The sequence below is a fragment of the Sceloporus occidentalis genome, unplaced genomic scaffold (genome assembly GCF_023333645.1).
Source record: "Sceloporus occidentalis isolate IW3139 unplaced genomic scaffold, rSceOcc1.0.p SCAF_2, whole genome shotgun sequence".
Taxonomy (NCBI): domain Eukaryota; kingdom Metazoa; phylum Chordata; class Lepidosauria; order Squamata; family Phrynosomatidae; genus Sceloporus; species Sceloporus occidentalis.
This window is the reverse complement of record NW_028316982.1, coordinates 87,320,981-87,342,558: the sequence shown is the minus strand read 5'-3', so window position 1 is coordinate 87,342,558 and position 21,578 is coordinate 87,320,981. Positions and strand designations below refer to the sequence as shown.

Sequence of the window (21,578 nt, the reverse complement as noted above, 5' to 3'; positions counted from 1 at the left end):
TGCTTCACCCTCAACACAATGTTGGCATTATCTAGATGAATGAATATTAACAAGGTAGCTTCTGTTACTATTTAGTCAATGATATTTAATACCTACAAGGTTAGAAACATTTTTAAGTCAAGAGGTTGCTTATGCAGACAAGACTGTACCTAAAAAAATGAAGAATATATCCTTAAACACATTGTCCAAAGATTCACATTTTCTGGCTTCACCCCATGCAGTGCCCTCCCTCTCTTAACTTATGTTGTCCCTCAACTACCTGAGGATGATAGGGATTGTAGTGCAACATATCTGTAGGGCACCAGGCTATGGAAGGGAATCTTAAACACACACAAACACACTCAACTTCAAACTACAACAGAAGCCAAACTGTCCAAAAATGGCTCAGTTCAGTACACAGTGATAATATGCTCAGAAAATAATATCTGGAAGGGGCAGGGAATCACAATTGTGCTCTCTTTCCACCCTCTTGCTATTTAATCTGATTATCTGTAACTAACCAGGAGCCTGGAAATCAATTCTGGAAGTAATTACTTACATTTCTAATTTCAAAGGGGAAAAACCACTGGTATGATAACCCAGTTTTTTCAAAGTTGCTCTTTATTTTCACATTTCTGAAATTTAACTCCAACAGCTATTTATCTATTTTTTAAAAAATAAAACATACCTACAACAGAACATGAGCCAGCACTAAAATCATGTGATACTTTCCCCACCATTCAGTGTTGCCATTTTCTCATCACTACAAAATGAAAAGGTCAGTTACATCAGCAGGTTGTCTCTTATGTTACCACACTACAGTAATTTACTTATGCCTTAATTATTGTGGATAACAATTACACAATTATGCCTCCTTATTTGTAAATAGCACTTGCAAGTTTTAACAGAATTTGTCTAAGAGTGTGCACACAGGTGCTTTTGCATATATGTACAGCTCTTTCCCCATATAAATAACATAAAAATATGCATCTCCCCTTCTCTCACAAATAGAAGAAATGCTTCTTCTAAGATAATGTCTGCTATAGTATGTGTCATCAAGCAAACACACTGTTACATAGATGGAACTACTTTTGGCTTGTGTTGTTTGGAGCAGCCTACTGCAACTGTTCTTTTTTCAATATGTGTTAGGACTACAGCATACTGCCCAAGCATGATGGGAGCTGGAGTCCAACACATCTCAGCATCACCAGATTTTGGAAAGCAAGTCCAGAGGGTGAAACCCAAACCGATTACAAGATGTTTTTGACTACACATTAGGAAGAACTTCCTGGCAGTGTAAGCTCTTCAGTAGTGGAAGAGGCTGCTTTGGGTGATGGCAACATTTCCTTCATTAGAGATGTTTAAGCGGAAGATGGGCAGGAATACTGAAGTAGGGGATTTCCTGCATTGGCAGAAGAATGTGCTAGATGACTTCTAAAGCCCCTTCAAAAGTACTGCTTCACATATCTTGTTTTTTTTACCAATGAACCATCAACTAAAATTTCATGTTGCTGAATTGATATAATTTACGTTCATATAAAGTTTAGCAAGTTAGGAGTTGTTGAACAAGGCATCTATACAATGAACAAGGGATCACAGGCAAGAACCCACGTTTATAGAAAAAGGAAAGTTACAAAGAAATACCCACAAGCTGGCACAATATTAGCAGGACACAAGGAAAGTAGCTGACAAGTCAATTTGGCTGACTAGAGGTCTAGTGCAGAAGAGACTAAAGTAATATTGGCAACCAGAATTTGAAGGCTCAGCTCTCTTCATGAAGAGACTGCAACAGCCACTTTGTACTCAGTTCTGCAATTCAGGGGGTCAAATTCAGGCCAGAACAGCACTCAAGAGTGTAATTTCTGTGCCTGGGGAGAGGATTTGTATACAACGTGGGTCATAGGTCTCCATAAAAGTGTCACCTTGAAATTAGTCTACTAAGATACATTATATGGCCTCTAATGGAAGGTCATTTAAATAACTTACACTGGTAGCTTGGATCCTTTCTGAACCTATCATACCTAGTTCTCCCAAAACTAAGACAAAGGCAATGAGCTTTTTGAAGATTTCCACCAAAGATAGATGGGACAGTTAAAAACATATAAGCAGAAGGCTGGGAAAATTAAAAAAATGTCAACTGCAATATATTCAACCCGTATTTGACAGTACTTTTGTATCTGGCAGCAGATTTTCAACGTTCTGCATTTTAGTGCCTCAGATTATTTGGAGAAATGTCTACACCAGTGTGGCATAATGGTTTGAGTGTTGGACTAAGACTCTGGAGGCCAGGGTTCAATTGCCAGCTCAGCCATGAAGCCCACTGGTGACTTTGGGCAAGTCACATGCTCTCACTCTCAGGAGAAGGCATTGACAAGCCTCCTCTTAGCAAATCTGGCGAAGATAACCCCATGATAGGGTTGCCTTAGGGTCACCATAAGCAGAAGTGACTCAAAGACACAACACACACAATGGTTCTCAAGCTTTAGAACCAGGTGAAGCTTTTCCACCCAACAGTGCAAGACAGGAACCATACAATGGCCCTTGAAGGGCTTGGGAAGAACACAGCACTCTAATCTGACACTAGGAAGAGTCCTCTTCTTCCTACTGGGAACCAGTTAGCTAGCGGAAGCAACAATTAAGAACAGAACATAGAGTCCAGATTATTGCCGTTCAGAAGTAACAGTAGGGCTACACTTCCACACATACAAGGGAAGCTCCATAACAATCTCATTGTAAGCTGTTATTATTTTACTGCTTTACTCAATTAGTCAGGTTTGGACGTTATGCAGAACAAAGATTCCCCCACCTGACTTAAACAGAGCAACGTTTGAGTCCTCCAATATACATACATTTAAATGGTTGCTGGCCAGGCAGTTGGAACTTGGAAGACTGCATCATTCATTTCGATGGAAAGATGTCATCTGTACCCTCATTTATTGGCATTTGTAAATTGATTCCATCTATTGAATGGAAAGACTTTTTTTTGCAAGTGAGTGCATATTTTTGAACCATTTACCAGGGCAAAAAAGTAAGCTAGTTATCTGTAATTTTGAGAGTAGGGTTTTTCTGTTCAGAAAATATTATCTTTATTTTCTTGGTGCAATGGTGTCATCCACGGTTATGCAAGTGGCACAGCAAAAAAAAAAAAAGAAAAAAAAATTTATATACTATAGCAAGAACTTCCTTCACTACCTGCCCATATTGGATTGTATGTAAAAATCTTTCCCTCATCTTTGTCCCTTTAACTAGCCTGTAAGACCATCATTAATCATCAAGATTCAAGATTGTCATCAATCATGAATGGGACTGAGCTTGTCACACCATCACAATACCCACGTGTTTTGCATTTCTATTACAATTTCACACACACACACACACACACAATCTGTTAGGATTTATGCCTATTCACCAAGACTGTGGAGTCAGTAGAAATGTACCAACTCCAGTTTCAAAATGAAAATTTATATTATAAGTTTAATTTATTGCATATTTACTTCCATAGGCATTTAGAAAAGTCTTCTTGTTCAGAAATTATAATCAAATAAAAATATTTTATGTTCCATCAATCTAAGACGCCTGATGATTCAGATGGTGGTGATAAAATGCCTTACACTATCATTTTACTAAAGCAAATTTGCTGCCACTAATTAATATACATTTGTGAAGGAATCAGACAGTACAAAAGTAAAGTCAGAGTTGAAATTTGTCATGCTAACTGTAGAGCCTTGTTGTTCACAGAGGTTTCACTCCACGTATCTAATGAAGTAGAATGAAACCCACAAACATTTATGCTAGAACTATCTTGTTCTCAGTTAGTTTCTGAGGTCCTACATGATTTTTTGAGTTGCTACCGGATTCTTCTTTATCTTTTCTTGTTGAAATAGAAACATGGGTAATTCACTCACTCATTGAGCCTGAACCACCTCACAGAGGATAAAATACAAAACAGGAAAAGTAAGTATAGTGAGTTTGTTGGAGGAAAGCAAGAATATCAGTGCAAGTAATACAGAAATAATTGAGCAGCTCAAGTCTCAAAGGAAGAGTGAGACTAAGAGTATGCAGATTAAAATCTGAGAGTATATCTATACCTTACATTTATAGCAGCTTGACACCACTTTAACTGTCATTGACTCCCTCCTAAGGAATTCTGACACCACTGGTTTGGTGAAGTACTTGGCGGTTTTATGCCAGAGAAGTCTGGTTTATGCTCCTGAACTATATCAGTATGATTCCTTAAGAGCTATGGAAATTAAAGGGGTATCAAACTGCTGTAACTGTGTAACGTAAATAATAATAATAAATAATAAAGCTTTTATTTATATACCGCTTTTCCTCCAGATCAAAGCGGTGTACATACAGTTGGCTCTCCATTTTCACAGGGGAATCGTTCTGGACCCCCCACGAAGAGGCTCAGACATATTCAAGCCCCATAGGCTTGAATAGGGTGCGCCCCTGTGTGCGCACCCCATTGAAAATAGCGGAAGTCACCCCTCCATGGATATTCAAGGTCACAGATCTCAGATATGTGAGTTAGGAAGGGCAACTGTACACTCCAAGATCTGTTAAAAAAAGATATTTAGCTCTTAGCAGCACACATTGAGTTGAAATGTGATGGTAGAGAAGAGTTCTACCAATACTGTGGACTGCTAAAAAGAGAAATAAATGGGTCCTAGAGCAAATAAAACCTGAATTCTGCCTAGAAGCCCAAGATAACTAAACTGATACTATCCTACGTTGGTCATACCATGAGAAGACATGACTCACGAGGGAAAAGACAATAATGCTGGGCAAGGTAGAAAGCAGTAGGAAAAAAGGAAGATTGCATTCCAGGTGGATAGACTCAGCCAAGGGCCCTGAGTCTGCCAGACCTGGGCAGGATGACATGGAGATCTCTCATAGGGGCACCATAAGTCAAGATGAACTGACAGGCAGTAAACAACAACTGCATAAGTTGCAACAATATAGCTTCACTTTAGCAGAACCTCTACAAAAAGCAGCATGACAATTCATGAGAACCATCTTTGCAATCTGTTTCTTACTAGATAGATATTTGGAAATAAGCCCCATCAAATTTTCTCTGTGTGCTTACTTTGGGGCTGTACAGACAGTCCAGTAAGGGGTGGCTCTATGCTGCCCCTTGAAGTGCTGGGTTGGGGAACGCAGCAACTGCATGCTACACCCCAATGCGGCTCCTATTTGCACCGTACAAGAGGCACCATAAGCGCCCCAGTGCGGTGTTATGACACCCCTTTGGGTGCTGTGCACGAGGGACGTCATCATGGCATGCGCCATCTGGATGGGCACATGCCAAGATGGTGGCTGGGCAGCAAAAATAGGGCTCTGAGCGTCTGAACGCTCAGCCCTACCGTAGCCCTAGTTCAGGTGCAGGCTGGCATAAACTGCCAGTCGTCAAGTCCCTTTCATAGAATCATAGAATCGTAGAGTTGGAAGAGACCACAAGGACCATCCAGTAAACCCCCCTGCCATACAGGAATTCTCAATCAAAGCATCCCTGACAGATGGTCATCCAGCCTCTGCTTAAAGATCTCCAAAGAAGGAGACTCCACCACACTTGCCTTCTTCTCCAACCCACAACCTGCCCAAGCTAGACTATGGACTAAACCCAAGTAGTTTTTTTACAGTGAGACACAGGCAAATGGGATTCATGTAGAAAATGGGCTAAGCAAAGTGTAAGCCCTAATCTTCTCATCAACCCTTTGCAGATGCCCCTCTATAAATGTATTGCCTCGGATCAGCCATTTACCAAGATAGCAAGCAACTGTGCCCTTCAAAACCTTTATCTTTTGATGGAATAAATCTTATTCTTCAGAACATTGCATTCTCTGCCACAGGGCAGATGCAAATCCTCGCTAAACAACAAGAAAGTCCTGAAAATAATGTATCTGAACTCCTACCTGTCCGATGACTAAGCTGGTTAATAGCTAGGCACAGCTTTTCCAGACGATTATGTACAGTGGGCCCTCGATAAATGGTGGGGTTTGGTTCCAGGAAACCCCTGTAGATACCAAAATCTATTAAGTCTCAATGGTGGAGTAAAATCATGTCCCTTATATAACATGGCAAAACCAAAGTTTGCTTTTTGTAATTTTTTTAAATAATATTTTCAAGGTGTGGATGGTTGAATCTATGCATACAGAATCCATGGATACAAAGGGCTGGCTTGTGATCTAAAGATTACAAAAGTATACCTCTATGTATGCTGCTTCGTGTACCTTCAAGTTGTTTCTGACATATGGGGAACATATAACCCATCTGGTTTTCTTGTCAACATTTGTTCAAAGAGGATTTACCCTTGCTTTCTTCTGAGGATGAGAGAGTGTGACTTGCCCAGTGGGTTTCCATGGCTGAGCAGGGATTCAAACCATGAGTCCTAGTCCAATATGCAAACCACAACACCACTGTGTGTCTGTATGCATTAAAATTCAGTAAGCAATTAGTTAAAGTATCTTTTAAAAAGCAAACTTTCCATCCTCTTAACACCTGCTTTCTCGTCTCAGCCTGACCTCCCTTTTGGAAGGAGAAGGGGGTTGTTCAGTGCTTAGTGTTGAGAGTGAAAGGTGCCACAGACCGCCTGGTGTAAAAAATACATATATAGGAAATTACAATCTTGTATGCTGGCTGGGGGATTCTGGGAGTCACAGTCCAAAAAAGGGACTTTTCAAAGTTCTAAAATAATTCCCCCATAGGCTATACTTCAGAAGAAGGGAACAGCAAAACCACCTCAGAGAATTTCTTGGCTAAGGAAACCCTGTGAAATTCATAGACGTGCCATAAATTGGCAGGTGACTTGAAGGCACATAGACACACCTACAAAGACTAGCAATGACTACCTAGCAGTAAGAGGAAAAGAGACATGTCACAGGCTCAGATTTACTCTCCTCATTACTACACCTTCAGACCAAACCCTGAAATTTAAAATACGACAACCAATGGCTCTCTCCTTTCTCCACACATCTCACAGGGATAATAGGGAAACTAAGCCACTACAGGCCTTTAATATTTATGTGTCACAAGAGGAGTGGGAAGTACAACTTCCCGTCATAGTCCTGCCATAGTAGGAGAACCTGTAAAAATAGTACTGGAGGTCACCTACTGGAAATACCTGGTTGCCTTCTTGTAGCAATAAACTCACACCCATAATCCATTAAAGCCAGGGTTAAAAGTGCCGGGTTTTAAAAAATTATGTTCAATGACATGGTGTGCATCTGCACTGTAGAAATAATGCAGTTTGATGCCACTTTAAGCACTGTAGCTCATCCTGCGGAATCATGGAATTTTTATTTTTTCAAGATCTTTAGTCTTCTCTGCCAAAAAGTGGTGGTACCTCACCAAACTAAAAATGCCAGGATTCTGTAAGATGATGTCATGGCAACTAAAATGGTGCCAAACTGCATTATTTCTGCAATGTAACCTATGGTTACCAGTCTTGGTGCTTGGAAAGGTATTTTCAAGAATATAATGACATGTGGAAGGCATTCATATATGTGCAGCAGTGATGCTTCGATAAAATTGAACTTCGCCCCTCACAAAGACAGTCTTTACAGCTTCACCCAACACACAAAGGTCCAAAAAGGTACGGAGCTGAGTTGACCTACAACAAGTTCTAAGTGCTTTCATCTCCACATGGTCTTTTGTAAAGCTGATCGGACCTGTAAACAGCAGACTAACCCACCCCAGAATACTTTGGATTAAAACAGGGATTGCAAATAACAATACACTGTTGTTCTCTCAAGCTACTGTGGGGATTTCAGCTAAACCCAGAGGCAACAGGAAAATCCAAGGATGAGTAGGGCAAGTGTGTTATCATAGCCTCTTGCCATCAAATTGTTCTGGGAACTTGAACCTCATGAGCGCTACCTATACTACATAAACATGGAGAAGTGTTAGGATGAATTACCTGGAACTCAGAATATTGATGTTTTGCTTGGATACTAGTATTTGTAATGCCTGCATTATATACATGCTATGCTTGTCAAGCAGCTGATGTAGATTGCATCCTAAGGGTTATTCATGCAACTATTACATCAGGAGAGGAGAACCTTTGGCCCGCAGAGGTCCACCATAAAAGGAAACTTCATTTTCTCCAATCATGATCAGAATTAGCAAGAATTCCCTTTCTGATTTTGGTTTCCCTCCTCCAAGTAGGGAAAGAATTAGTGATGGCAGCCATCCTGTTCGCCAGCATTTGAACACCACCTAAGCCTTGGTATTTCAAACCTAGGATTTTGCACCAACTGAATCTATTTATAATCCTTACACAGCTCAGAAGAGATATTTCAAGGGAGCAAAACCCAGAATCCCCTAGTCAGCATGATAATCCCCTCCCACCCTGGAAGAATCTGCGAAATATATCCTCCCAGAACTACCTCTGCCAAGATCTAAAGGAGCATCTTAAAATCAGGGATGCAGAATTGTAGCATATTTGAGGGCAACTTTTTTGCCCAAGAAACTCTCTAAGGACTGGCAAAAAAACCCAGAACAAACCAGAAGTAGGCAGAAGTGTGGTTTTGAAGGAAGTATTATGTGCTTTTTCCCTTAAATAGTGCAGTTGAGAGAGGGCTTTGCAACCTATTTAATAGGTGACTTGCCACCCTGGGAGGCTTGCAAAAGGTGTAATCCAGCCAGAAAAAAGGGTGGGGTAGGAGTCAAAGGCCACAAAAACAGTCTGGGGGGAGTGTGTGGGCCTAGTCCTGGCCTAAAAAGCTTATAGTACAAAAAATGAAGGAAATATCCTATTTTATTTTCACAATGTGTGTTTAAGAGGGGACAGACTGGGGTGAGAGAGGGGTGTTGTCCTATAATATTCAACACAGATACAATCTACAAAGATATGCACAATGATCGCCAGTGTGTACACAGGCAAGATTCAACACGTGTGAACTATTCCCAGATTATTGATCAGTACCCTGGATAGATATCACACCAGACATTTGTAGCACTTTGACACCACTTTAACTGCCATGGCTGCATCCTATGGAATCCTGCTGCATTCCCTGGCAGCGAGGTCTGGTGCCTCACCTACCTACAAATTTAGGATTCCATACGATGCAGCCATGTCAGAGTAGAATCAAAGCACTATAAACGCCTAATATTTAGACAATCTCTAGAGAGCCTGTTTTAGTTAACAGCTATTGCTAAAGGGCTACATGGCTTGGGCCCGAGTTACTTGAAGGAATGCCTCTCCCTACACAATCTGCCTCGCACTCTCAGAACAACTCGGAAGAATCTATTGAATCATCCAAAGACCAGACTACTTCCCACAGGGCATTCACTGCTATGGCTCCCAAACTGTGGAATGGCTTGCTGGAGGAGATCTGTCTTATTACACAGGCACAGATCTAAGGATGTCTGCTGCTACCCAGACCTGTGCTGGAATGCAACTATAGGCCTCATCCTACCACTCTCTTGCCTCTAAACCATGCCTGAATGAAGGCTGTGTTGAGAGTATTAGCTGCGGCTGCACCCTTGACTGCCTTTGCTAGTTGGTGCTTTTAATCCTCTCTTTGACTGCTGTTTATTCTGCTTATGCTCTCCTCTGCCCCTTTCCTGTTTCAAATCTTCCACTCTCAGAACTCTCTCTTTCTTTCTTTCTTCCTCTCTCTCTCTCTCTCTCTCACACACACACACACTGGTGCTATTGTTTGCCTTCTAGTCATTTCCCACTTATGGTGGCCCTGTCACAGGGTTTTCTTGGCAAGATTTGTTCAGAGGAGGTTTGCCATTGCCCTCCCCTGAGGTTGAGAACATGTGACTTGCCCAAGATCACCCAGTGGGTTTCATGCCAAGCAAGGAATCAAACCCTGGGCTCCAGAGTCGTAGTCAACACTCAAACCACTACATCACATTGGTTCTGATCACTCACACACACATTACAGTACAGGCTGTACTAGCTGCTTACATAAAATATCATGACTTCAGCTATTCATATGTAAGCATATATGGGTTAATTCTACAGCTACATCTGTACAAATTTGTATTCTGGATATAAAAGGATTTTTGGCACCTGGACAAAAAACAGGACTGAACAGAGATTCTCTCAAACTCAGGTGAATATCCTGATACTGCCTTGTTTCATGGCCTTCAACATGCCTCACAGCAGAGCACGGATCAGAGCTAGGACATCTCTAATCTAATCCCAACACATGATGCCTCACAGCTCTGTGGCAGAGCATACGATTTACCTTTAGAGGTTCCTAGGTTGTATCTCTGGCATCAACAGTTTTAAAAGATTTTGGAAAGACTTATGATTCCCTGGAGGGCTGTTTCTAGCTGGAAGAGACTGAGCGGAGCTAGAAGAAAGAAGAACTAGTGTGGTGACTCTGCAGAAAGCCATTTCCTATATCACAGGCTCAAGACACAGACAGGAAAACAGACATTCTGCTAGCTGTACCTGTATTCTGTCATTAAAATGTTATACATTTGGTGTGTCAAGAAGAGGAGCACATTCAGGTCACCAGAAGCCACATATTGTCACTCACAAGGCCCTTTCAAGCATTCAGAAACAGATGTAAGAAATGCACTGGGGTTGCATCCACACTGCAGAAATAATCCAGTGTGATACCACTTCAACTCCCATGACTCAATGATGTGAAATTCTGAGAGTTGTAGTTTTGTGGACTATTTAGCACTCCCTGTAAGAGAGCTCTGGTGCCACAACAAACTACAAACCCCAGGTTTCCATAGTACTGTGCCATAGCAGTTAAAGTGGTGTCAAACTGGATTATTTCCACAGTTCGGATGTAGCCTGGGAGGGTGGAGGAGTGTCAGGTTCTACCATTACATAAAATTTTGCAGAACTGGGTTGTTTTTTTTCAAATCAAGAACCAAAAGCAAAGGGAAAAACATTTTTGTAAAACTTCCCCATCACTGCCTTGTCCTTCTGCAGAGTAAACAAACATTTGCTGAAACCAACCTGGCTTTGAGACCTAACCTCAGCTTCTCTTCTCTTATTTTTACCTAAAAGTTAACCCATTAGACATACTATCCATAGCTGCACTAAAGACTGGTGGGAATTGCAAATGGGGAAGTTGTCAGCCTACCTTTTTACTGGTAAAAGGAACTAATTATAATCAACTTCCAAGCTTTAATCACAAAAAGGAGCTGATGAGAAAATCAATTCACATTTTTGGACTATTGCTTGTAATATAACCAAGCCATTAAAAAACAAAAACATTAAGCATGCAGGCAGCCAGAAACTGTATCTATATTGTGGAAAAGTAGCAACAGAAGCATGAAGATACGTCTGCTACAAAAGTCAAATGGCCAGATGCTTTCTGAGGCTTGGTAGAAAAAAAAATACTTTCAGTCTCTCTTAAGAAATACATATAAAAGTATCTTGTAGCATCTTTGAGACTATGTACATGAAGTTGTAACATAAGCTTTTGTAGACTTAGGGGCTGTTCAGACTGGCCATTAAGGCTGGCCTAGAAGCGGAGTCAGGGCATCGCGTCCACATGATGCACACCTCGACTCCGCCCCAGGACACTGTGACACCGCTCCACATGGCGCATGGCATCACAATGCTCCTCTGGCATTCCATCCACATGACGCAGCGCCAGACGAGCGCCATATAGCTGAGGTGCTGCAGCTATTGCGCCCTTTCCAGGGCACAAAAAGGAGCCACAGGGTGCGGTTGCCGTGGCCCCAATCCAGCTAGGAAAGGGGCAGCATCACGCCGTCCCTTAGGGGCTGTGTGTACAGCCCCTGTCTGCTTCCTCAGATGCAAGACCAAGTCTATCAAAGCCTATTTTACAACTTCTTCTACACATCCAGGAACCATTTTCCAGGTAGCCATGTTGGCCATATTGCAAAGTACAATAATATCCAAAATCCACAAAACTGTGATACTTTTATTGAACCAACCAAAATGCATAAAATACATGTTGCAAGCTTTCACTGGCTTCTTTGACAGGCAATAGTGTTAAAAATCATACAGGAGGGAAAAATATATGACAATGTCAGCCACAGGCCTGCATTCTTTTCTCCTGTATCATTTTTAAATGTTTTTTCCTGTACAGTTTTTAACACCTTTGCCTGATGAAGATGCCAGTGGAGCGCTGAAAACTTTCAACATGTATTTTATGCATTTTGGTTGTTACCATAAAGGTAACACAGTTTTGTGGATTTTGGATGTTATTCTTCTACATAGTATGTCTGAAAGGTGCTACAAGGTCCCTGCACATACTAATATTCCAGACTACCAAGGCTATGTCTCTGAATTGTACCTTACTAAATACAGTTTAGGAATTCCCATCAGGCCTGGTTAGTATTTGGATAGGGAACATACAAAAGAAAGCAATGGAAAACCACCTCTGAGTATTTCTTGAGAAAGCCCTATGAAATTCATGGAAATGCTGTAAATCAATAGGCAGCTTTACGACGACACACCCACAGCCACATACCAGTCACTTTTGTGAAGCTCTCTTTCCCAACACACACCCCATATGGGCAGAAAAAATCGTAACTATATCTGCAGAGATTAAGGTCCCTCCCTCTGTTATAAAGTTTCTTTATAACAAACTTTCTAGTTTTTCATACCACTATGCTAATTTTGCTATTTTTGCTGTTTCCAACTGTATCTATTTCTGTGTTTGAGCCAGTCTCTTTTCTTTTCCACTCCCCATTTAATAATATCAGTCTGCCTCTATTTTCTGCATGTTGATGATCTATTGCTGCCTCTGTTTATTTTGGATCTTTGCTTTCTTTTTCTCAGGCTGCATACACACTGGAGAAATAACCCAGGTTGACGCCACTTTAACTGCCATGCATCAATACTATGGAATTCTAGGGGTTTTAGTTTTGTGTTTGACGCTCTTTGTCAGAGAACTCTGGGGCCACAACAAACTACAAGTCCCAGAATTCCATAGCATGGAGCCATCGCAGTTAAAGTGGCATCAACCTAGATTATTTCTGCAGTGCAGGCAACAGCCTTAGTTTTCATCCTCTTCAGAGGGTAGCCTCAAATTCAGGTATCCTTTAAGGCTCTCAGATATATTGGAGAATTTGGGAATGGGCAAAATGTTAAGAGGCCCAGTGATTCACAGAAAGGAAATGACAATTCTGGAAGCATTTTCGGTGACTGGTGAACAACCATATTAAACTAAATTATGTGTGTATAAAAGGAGAGATCTGAAAGAAGTAAGGTTAAAGCAAGGAGAGGACTGGGAACAAAGGCATGCTCCAAGTGAGTAGGCACCAGGCTTTTGAACTGCCTGGGTGGCTAGGAAAAGAAAACAAAAGATAAAGTTGTTTCAGCCTTGTATTAAAAAACAACCCAAAGATTTGGTTTATGCTGCCTTTATACAGGAAGGTTTGCTGCAGGGAGGGACTGTCATCCAGCCAAGCCAAAAATAATCAGCAGGGCCATTTTCTAAACCCCTTAATTCTGCCCTGCCATTTGTGGGAAAGAAACCTATTATTTATTCCTTGAATATTTCAGATGAGCTCAAAAGCTAGCAGCTACCACCATACTTTTAAAATAAGAAAAGAAAAATCCCAACTCAAATATAACCTTCTCTCTTGCCCAAAAGAGGAAAGGGCAACAGAGTAGACTTTGTAGGCAGAAAGCCCCAGATTCACTCCCCAACGTCTCTAGTTAAACGGATCTAGTAGCAGGTGATAGGAAAGGACTGTGCCCATCAGGGAAACTGCTGCCAGAATACGAAACACAGAAATAAAAATGGAAGGAATATGAATGTGAAAATAATCAAGTGTAGAAGCTACCTGCATAGGAAAGAAAGCAGACTGGCAAAACAGCCATGTGAGGCTTAGTCATAATCAAAAGTAGACCTATTCATACACTTGCCCTGGAGGAACTAGTGGGACTTTTCTAAGAGACTCTGTTCTTGCGCATGCCCTGTCCATTCTAGCCAGGCCTGTACACAACGATTGCCAGTGTATTGTGCACATGTTAATTTCCTTCAGAGTCTTAAGTGCCAGAAAGAAATCAATACGGATGCAGCAATGGCTGGACACACAATGCAAGAGCCTTCTGTGGCTACTTGAAAATATCAGCGGAATGAACATGGTTGCTTGGAAAAAGCAATTGTAGGGAGGAGGGTTGGAATAAAAGCCAATCAACCCACAATTAGCTGACTACTGGTTGTGTAGCATGGCACAAGTTTTACACACAGAAAAGAATGAAGAGTGTTTAAAATTCACATGAAACCATATGTTAAAATCACCCAACTTTACCATGCCTGGTCGCTGGTACAACTAATTATAACACCAGCAGGATAACTGTCAAAGGCTAATGGCAGCAGCAGACTGCAACAGAGGTTGAGAGAGAGAAAGGGAGACAAAGTCCTCATTAAGGCAAATGACTGGGGCTTCCAGAAGTGGGAAACAGTATATTGCCACTCAGAAAATAAAATGGGGACGGATGGCCCACATTTTGTCAACCACCTTGTGATCTTTGCCACAGGAACGCTGGAATTCTGTTTTTATGCCACGGATGTCTTCCAAAGAAGTTTTAGCTATTTTAGGGCAAAAGAAAACCAGTGGGTAGAAAGAGAGAGAAGTATCCTGTTTCAGGTTGTTTCATAAAACAGTGTTTTAGCCAGTAAAGCAGACAACAACCTTGTTTTAAAATCTCTTTATCGTTCAATGCATTCCAAGATGTGGTTTGGTTTTTAAAGATGACCTTCTTCTTTATTAGAGGGAGCCTTAGATGTACAATTTAATGATCTAGGACTGCTTTTATTAGATGAATGCAAATTGTTCCCTTTTGAAGATATTGCAAAGCATGCCATTTTAGATATATGGCCTGTGGATAAAAATTTCTCTCTCTCTCTCCTTCTGCGTATATGAAGTACAAACACCAACCATTTGCAGCAGCTTTCCTGCCACAAAAATAAACCCTAAATTAGAAAGGAGTGTTGCTATTTGCTGTTCCCCTTTGTGTATCCATGGGCTGGATAAGGTTGCTTGCTCGCTCTCTTTCTCAGAGTGCCATACTCAATGCAAAACCAATATAATTTTTTTAAAAAGAAAGGAAGGAAGATTTGTAAAAAAGAGCAAGCTAAGGCAAGTCTCAATCCCAGCTCAAGACGTTCTTAAATGTGCAATATTTCTGAACAAAGAAGTCTGGAATTATGGCCACGCACGACATCACGAGGTTATCATGGTGCTGCACCAGAGCAGCCACCCGTCTGTCTTCAGCACAAAGTGAGGCCTGACCAGGAGGAGAAAGAAGGGGGGAGAGGAAATAACTTCTGCAAAGTTGCAACACGTTTGAAGAGGACACTGGCGTCCAAGACGCAGAAGTTTGCTGGCTTGACCACTGCAAGGCGAAGGCTCTCCCTTCCCCCATTGCAGTGACACACTTCTCCCCCTTCTGTGGGCCATTGCCTATAGAAAGAATGGCTCATGTCAGCCCCCTTTTCACAAGAGACGATGAGTCCCTGGGAAAGACCTCATGAGTGAAAAAGTGAGTGATTTGCATCCTCTGGAAAACTGAGGCACAAAACACACTGCAGAAACAATCCAGTTTGAGACCACTTTAACTGCCCTGGCTCAATGCTAGGGAATTCTGGGATCTGAAGTGTTTGTGAGACATTTACTCTTCTCTGTCAGAGAGGCTCTGGTGCTACAATAAACTGCAATTCCCAGGATTCCCTAGCACTGAGCCAGGGCAGTTAAAGTGGTCTCAAACTGGATTATTTCTGCAGTGTGATTTTGCAGCTGAGTTATTTGCACACACTGGGAAACTGAGTTATGTTCACTCTGGAAAGCAGACTTTTTCATCTGCTCTGAAAAACTGAGTTATTTGCACACTCTGGAAAAGGAAGACAAGAGGCAGTCTTTCCACCCTGAGTTGCAAACAGAAAATGAAACAGACTCTTTTGCGTTGGGGGGGGGGGGGGAGTTGGAAGAAAACAAGTCCTCCTCCCTCCCCTCCCCCGCTGCCCTGCAACTTTAACTCTCTCTAATCTGCTTAGGCCCTAATCCTGCCTCCTGCCCAGCTGCTCCTGCGCTGCCTTCCCACCAGGCCCCAGGGGAGGCAACAAACTTCTCTCAGCTGCAATGCTCCCCCCTCTTTCCCCCTCCCCTCCTTCAACAGGGCATACAGTGTTTCTGGCAATGCATGGAATGAGTGGGTGAGTTTGCAAAGAGTGGATGGACTGGGAGAGAGTTTGCAAAAGTGACTTTGCAAAAGCCTCCTCCTGGGTTCCTACTTTTTCGTGCAATCCAGCAGGATCCCCGTGAAGCGCCTCTCCCCGCAGCTCAAGGTAACCACCAGGGTGTCGTCCACCATCTGCTCCACCAAGACCGGCAGCCAGGAGCCGACCTGCGGCTTCTTCGCCTCTTCCTCCATGGCTGGGGCCAAGGCTCCTCTTGCAAGCTGGTCTTTCCCAGGCGGCCTTGCTGGGGCCGGCTCCCCGCCTCCCTCCCTCCTTCCCTAGCCCCGCCAGCCAAGGAAGCTGCCTTGCTTTTGCTTTTGCTGCTGCTGCTGCTGCTGCTGCTGGGGCTATTGCTCTGCTGGCCGCTGCGGTGACCTCATGGCTCCAGGCTCAGCGGGGAGGATTAGTAGGGGCGCTGACGTCACAATGCTCGCCTTCCCGGGAACGTTCCACCGTGGATTCCTGAAACAATTGAGCGGCATTAGAGAGAGAGAGAGAGGGAGAGAGGGAAGGAGAACCCCTCTCCCAATTAAAAAGGGGCTTCCCCGACCTTCCCCCCCCCCGTGACTAGACAGTCCTCCTTTTCCAGGACATGTCCTCCATTTCAGCCTTCTTCTGTCCAGGAGGAATTGCAAAATGTCCTCCCATGCTGAGAATGGCCAAGGACAGGGTGACTACAAGTCCTCCTTTTCCAAGACATGTCCTCCATTTCAACTTTCTGCCCAGGAGGAATTCCAAAATGTCTTCCCATTTTGAGCATGGCTAATGAAAGGGTGACCAGAGGCCCTCCTTTTCCCAAAACCTGTCCTCCATTTCAACTTTCTGTTCAGGAGGAATTCCCAAATGTCCTCCCATACTGAGCATGACTAAGAAAAGGGTGACCACAGGTCCTCCTTTTTCAAAGGCTTGTCCTAAATTTCAGCTTTTTGTTCAGGAGGAATTCCAAAATGCCTTCCCATTTTGAGCAGGACTATGAAACTTCACTTTTTATTTATATAGGGGGGGGGGGGTTGTTCGCTTTTATTTATGTCCTCCATTTTCTTCTTGAATATCCTCCATTTTGTAGTGCTTTCTCCTCCTTTACTGTCTGGTGACCAGATAGGTCCTCACTGGCAAGGAGAACATTCCAGAAAAATAAAATAAAAGCTCAGGGGGAAAAACACTCATAGAAATGTAAATTCATGCTTCTTAGTCATGCTCAAAATGGACGATACTTTGGAATTCCTCTTGGACAGAGGACTGAAATGGAGGACAGTCCCTGGGAATAAGAAGACCAGCTCTGATCGCCCAGGAATCAGGTCTGGCCCTCTTTGCCTTCAGGGTGACCAGATGATGCCCTGACTGCAAAGGAGGATCACAAAATGGAGGACCTTCCAGGAAACTGGAGGCAGTAGAGGTCCCAATGAAAGCTAAAAACACTCCATTAAAGATATTAAATCCATGTTTCTTAATCATACTCACAATGGAGGAGATTTTGGAATCCCTCCTGGACAGAAGGCTGAAATGGAGGACAGGTCCTGGAAAAGGAGGGCCTCTGGTCACCCTGCCTTTGCCCCGGCTTTAGGCCTCCTCCGCAAAGAGGGGGGGGGGGTGGGTCAAAGGATTATCCAGGCTAAACTGTAACATCAGACAAAGCAGAGATTTAAAGCAGATCCATTTTTGCAGTTCTCCCCAGCCAGTCACATACACATACAACCCAGTCCCAGCAAAAGGCCAAAAAATGTGGAATGCCACCCCCATCAAATTCCCTATTGCCTTACCTGGTGTGGGTGGCTAAGGCAGGGGCTACTCTGCCCCCAGGAGATTGCTAGCCAAGCTTACAGGAAGGGAAGGATTTCCTTGTGCCCTCCTCCTCCTCCTCCTCCTCCTCCTCACATGTCCCTGGAAACAAAGCTAAGCTCTGGCTTTGCAAAGGAAAAGCACAGGTTGTCCCTGGACTCCTCCATGAGGCACTTGGATCCAGCTCCTTTCAGTTATGTCTCAAGGTGTACTGCTTCACACACACTGCCATAATACGTAACACACACACACATACACGAAACCCCCACACTTGTATTCTTTTCTAACATCTGCCCCCCATGCATGCAAGTCAGTTGTAGGGTGCTCAGTGGCATTTGCTCCCATGTGACTAGCAAAAACCACCACTGAGAGATTTCCTCTTGCCTAAAGGTCCAAAAGGCACTGCAGAAATAATCCAGTTTGAGACCGTTTTAACAGCCCTGGTTCAATGATAGGCAATTCTGAGGAATGTAGTTTTGTGTGACATTTAGCTCTGGGGCTACATTCAACTACAATTCCCAGCTTTCCCTAGTACAGAGCCAGGACAGTTAAAGTGGTCTCAAGCTGGAATATTTCTGCAGTGTGTTCTGGATTTGGAGATCAGGGCTTGATTCCCAGGTCGTCCATGACAGTCACTGGGTGAGCTTGAGCAAGTCACACTCTCTCAGCCTCAGGGGAAGGCAATGGCAAACTTCCTCTGAACAAATCTTGCCAAGGAAATCCCATGATAGGTTTGCTTTAGAGTCACCATAAGTCATAAACAACTTGGAGGCAGGCACAAAAAAAATCTTATGAGATTCATGGGGGTCACCAAAAGTCAACAGAACACTTAAAGGCACACACACACATAACTCTACCTCAAATTGCAGCCCCTGGCAGTTAGGATTTATCCCAGTCATTCCAGTGTAGACCAGTCTATGGAGGTGAAATGAGCTGGGGTAAGGGGATTATGGCCTGAACACCCGCCTCCCTGCAATCCAAGCGGAGCACTGGTCTGTGCAGTTTGGCCAGTTTGTGGGAAAGGAAACATGGGCAAGCTAAATTCTCAGTCCCTTTTAATGGATTCATTTGTTAAAGAGTGGAGAATGCATTAGATATCTTTTCCTTTTACAAAAGGAAGGTGAACAGGGCGTATCAACAGCAGGCCTGCCTCTCTTACTGGCATCAGAAATTTAAATGTAACCTACATACAGAATATTGTATCAAGTAGGAATTCCATGGTTTTAAAACTCCTCCTAAAAATGGAATGTGTGGTGCTAAGACTAAAAAAAGATTCCAAATAAGCTTTTGACCTGTGAGGGAGTCCTGTTGCCTTATGGATATTGTGGATGGCAACTCCCACTAGCCCCCTCCAGCAAAGCCAGTGGTGTGGAATGCTGGGAGCTGCAATCCAACAACATGGAGGGTTGCATGAGTTGCATCCCTCCCTAGTAATCCTCTCACATGGGGGGAAATGTGGAGTTTAAACAGTGATATTAACCCATGAAAATTGTGCAATTGACATTAAAACATGATTAAAATGAGATTAACACAAGAGATTAGCACAATAACCAGGGAATAGCCAGGCAATAAACAGCAAAAAGTCATTTACAGGGAAATCCCGTGAATGATTTGGTGCTGTTTCTTGCCTGGTTATTCACAAGATAATGGCACTTTAATCCCGTTTCATCTCAACGCCATGTGAAGACCATTAGCGCAACTGCAGGATTATCATGGGTTATTCACGGGATAATAGTGCTTTGAACATGACGTATGAAAACCCTTAGCGCAATTGCAGGATTGTCATGGGATAATCACCACTTATCCTTTTAGTTGTCCTCCGTGTGACAAACTCCTAGGTCTGCTCAGAATTCATTTCCATTAATTACAAGAGGCAGGCTTCCAAATAAGTGGATGTAGGATCGGGGCCTCAGAGTCTTACATCTTGTTTGTTCAACATGCCATTTTGTTTTGTTTTTTGCCTTTTCATGACTAGAGGACATGGGGGTGTCATTCTGATTGGACAGTATAGCAACAAAACCCAGCATTAGAAATGGACTAGATGCAGTCTTTTTCTATGCATGCTTACACAGAGGTACATCTCATGGAGTCCAATAGATTTCCCTCCCTAGTAAGTAGGCCTACAGCCATAGTTTTTAAGTGCTTCCTCTTAAAGCAGGAGGGGAATTCAGCATTTTAATACAGCAGTGATTCTGCAAGAAAAAAAACCCCATTGAGATCCGAGCTCACACTCATGGGAATAACCCCCATGAATTTCTGGGATGATGGTGAATTTGGGTATGTGTCTGATACTTCCAAATAACACTTTTTAAAATCACCACAGAAATGCTCATTCCTCCTCAGATCAGCTCATCAAACCCAGAGTGACCAGACATCCTCCTTTTCCAGGACATGTCCTACATTTCAGCCTTCTGTCCAGGAGGAATTCCAAAAAGGTCCTCCATTTTGAGCAGCACTACAAAGCATGGATTTATATTTATATGAGTGTTAGCTTTTATTTGGTTGTGGCCTCCATTTTCTTTGAATGTCCTACATTTTGCAGCCCTTGTCCTTTGCACTTAGGACATCTGGTGACCCTGATCAAACCTGTGCTGTTGAGGACATGTTTACAACAAGAGACTGTGGCTAATAGTTCAGCGGCTGCTCATGCTTTCTGTCAGAGAACATGTGCGAGTGTGTGTGTGTGATAGATTTTATTGTTATATATAAATGAGTTGCAGCCTGGCGAAGTTACAAGGAAGTAAAAAAGCAGTCTGAGGAAGCATTCAGATGTGAAGAAATACACCAAGGGATTAATGTTTCCCTCTGAGTCTCTCTGAAGGTTTTCATGGGTGCAAGGAAGAGGGGAAGAAGACCCAAACCTTTTTGAGAATTGAATGGCACACAACGCCACATGGGTTTTGTGCTGGATTATTATCTCTGGCCTACGCAACAAAGAGACTACTAGGACATTACATTTAGAAGTGTGGGGGGGGGGGGATGGATCCAAGGTCCTCATCTCTTCTTTCTCCTGACACTCTCCCTTTTAGTGCTTTAGATCTAAATCTACCATGCTGTCAAAAAAAAATCTATTCATTCGGACAGTATTTAATAAGGTTTTTGCCAATGAATAACATCTCCATGCAGGCAGCAAAGTTCATTGGGGGAAAGAAAGGTAGCGTTTTATCTTCAGCCTAAGTGGACTGCATCTTTTGGAAAGGGCAGGAGGGAAGAGACAGGAGGGAATAATGAAAGGCTAGTGTGTGGCCAAAATAGAAAAAAAGGAGGAAAAAAGCCCTCCATGTCTTCCTTCATCTGTTTAAGGCAAATCTCACTTCCTTCTTACACAATGCAAACTACTCAGCATGAAAAGGAAGCCAGGAAAGGACAGGGGATTGTGTGGAAGGCATCACATTGAACCATTAGGACTTTTCTCAGTTGATTCTCATTTCAGATGATGATGATGATGATTAATATTAATATTTGGAATCGCATACTGTAATTATGTCGTAAGCATAAGGTGCTGAAATCTATTGAAAGAGAACCTGATTAAACCTCAAATTAAAAAGAATGAAAAATCTGATTAAAAGAACATTGGTGATGATTCTGTGAAACATTCCAGGAGGCATTTCTACATCATCCCCTCCACCTCCCTCCTTCCCCAAAACTCTGTTGTTCAGCTACCTTTTCTCAAGCAGA

At 42.7% G+C, this 21,578-nt stretch overlaps 1 protein-coding gene across 1 annotated transcript in view; it reads right to left on the bottom strand.

Moving 5' to 3' along the window:
* Positions 1-16,407, bottom strand: part of PWWP2B (PWWP domain containing 2B) — a 39,115-nt gene extending 22,708 nt beyond the window's left edge. The window contains exon 1 of the mRNA XM_089510214.1: positions 16,176-16,407. Coding sequence (XP_089366340.1) covers positions 16,176-16,315 — 140 coding nt within the window. The 5' untranslated portion in view covers positions 16,316-16,407. The remainder of the gene's footprint in view (positions 1-16,175) is intronic.
* Positions 16,408-21,578: the final 5,171 nt, after the last annotated feature.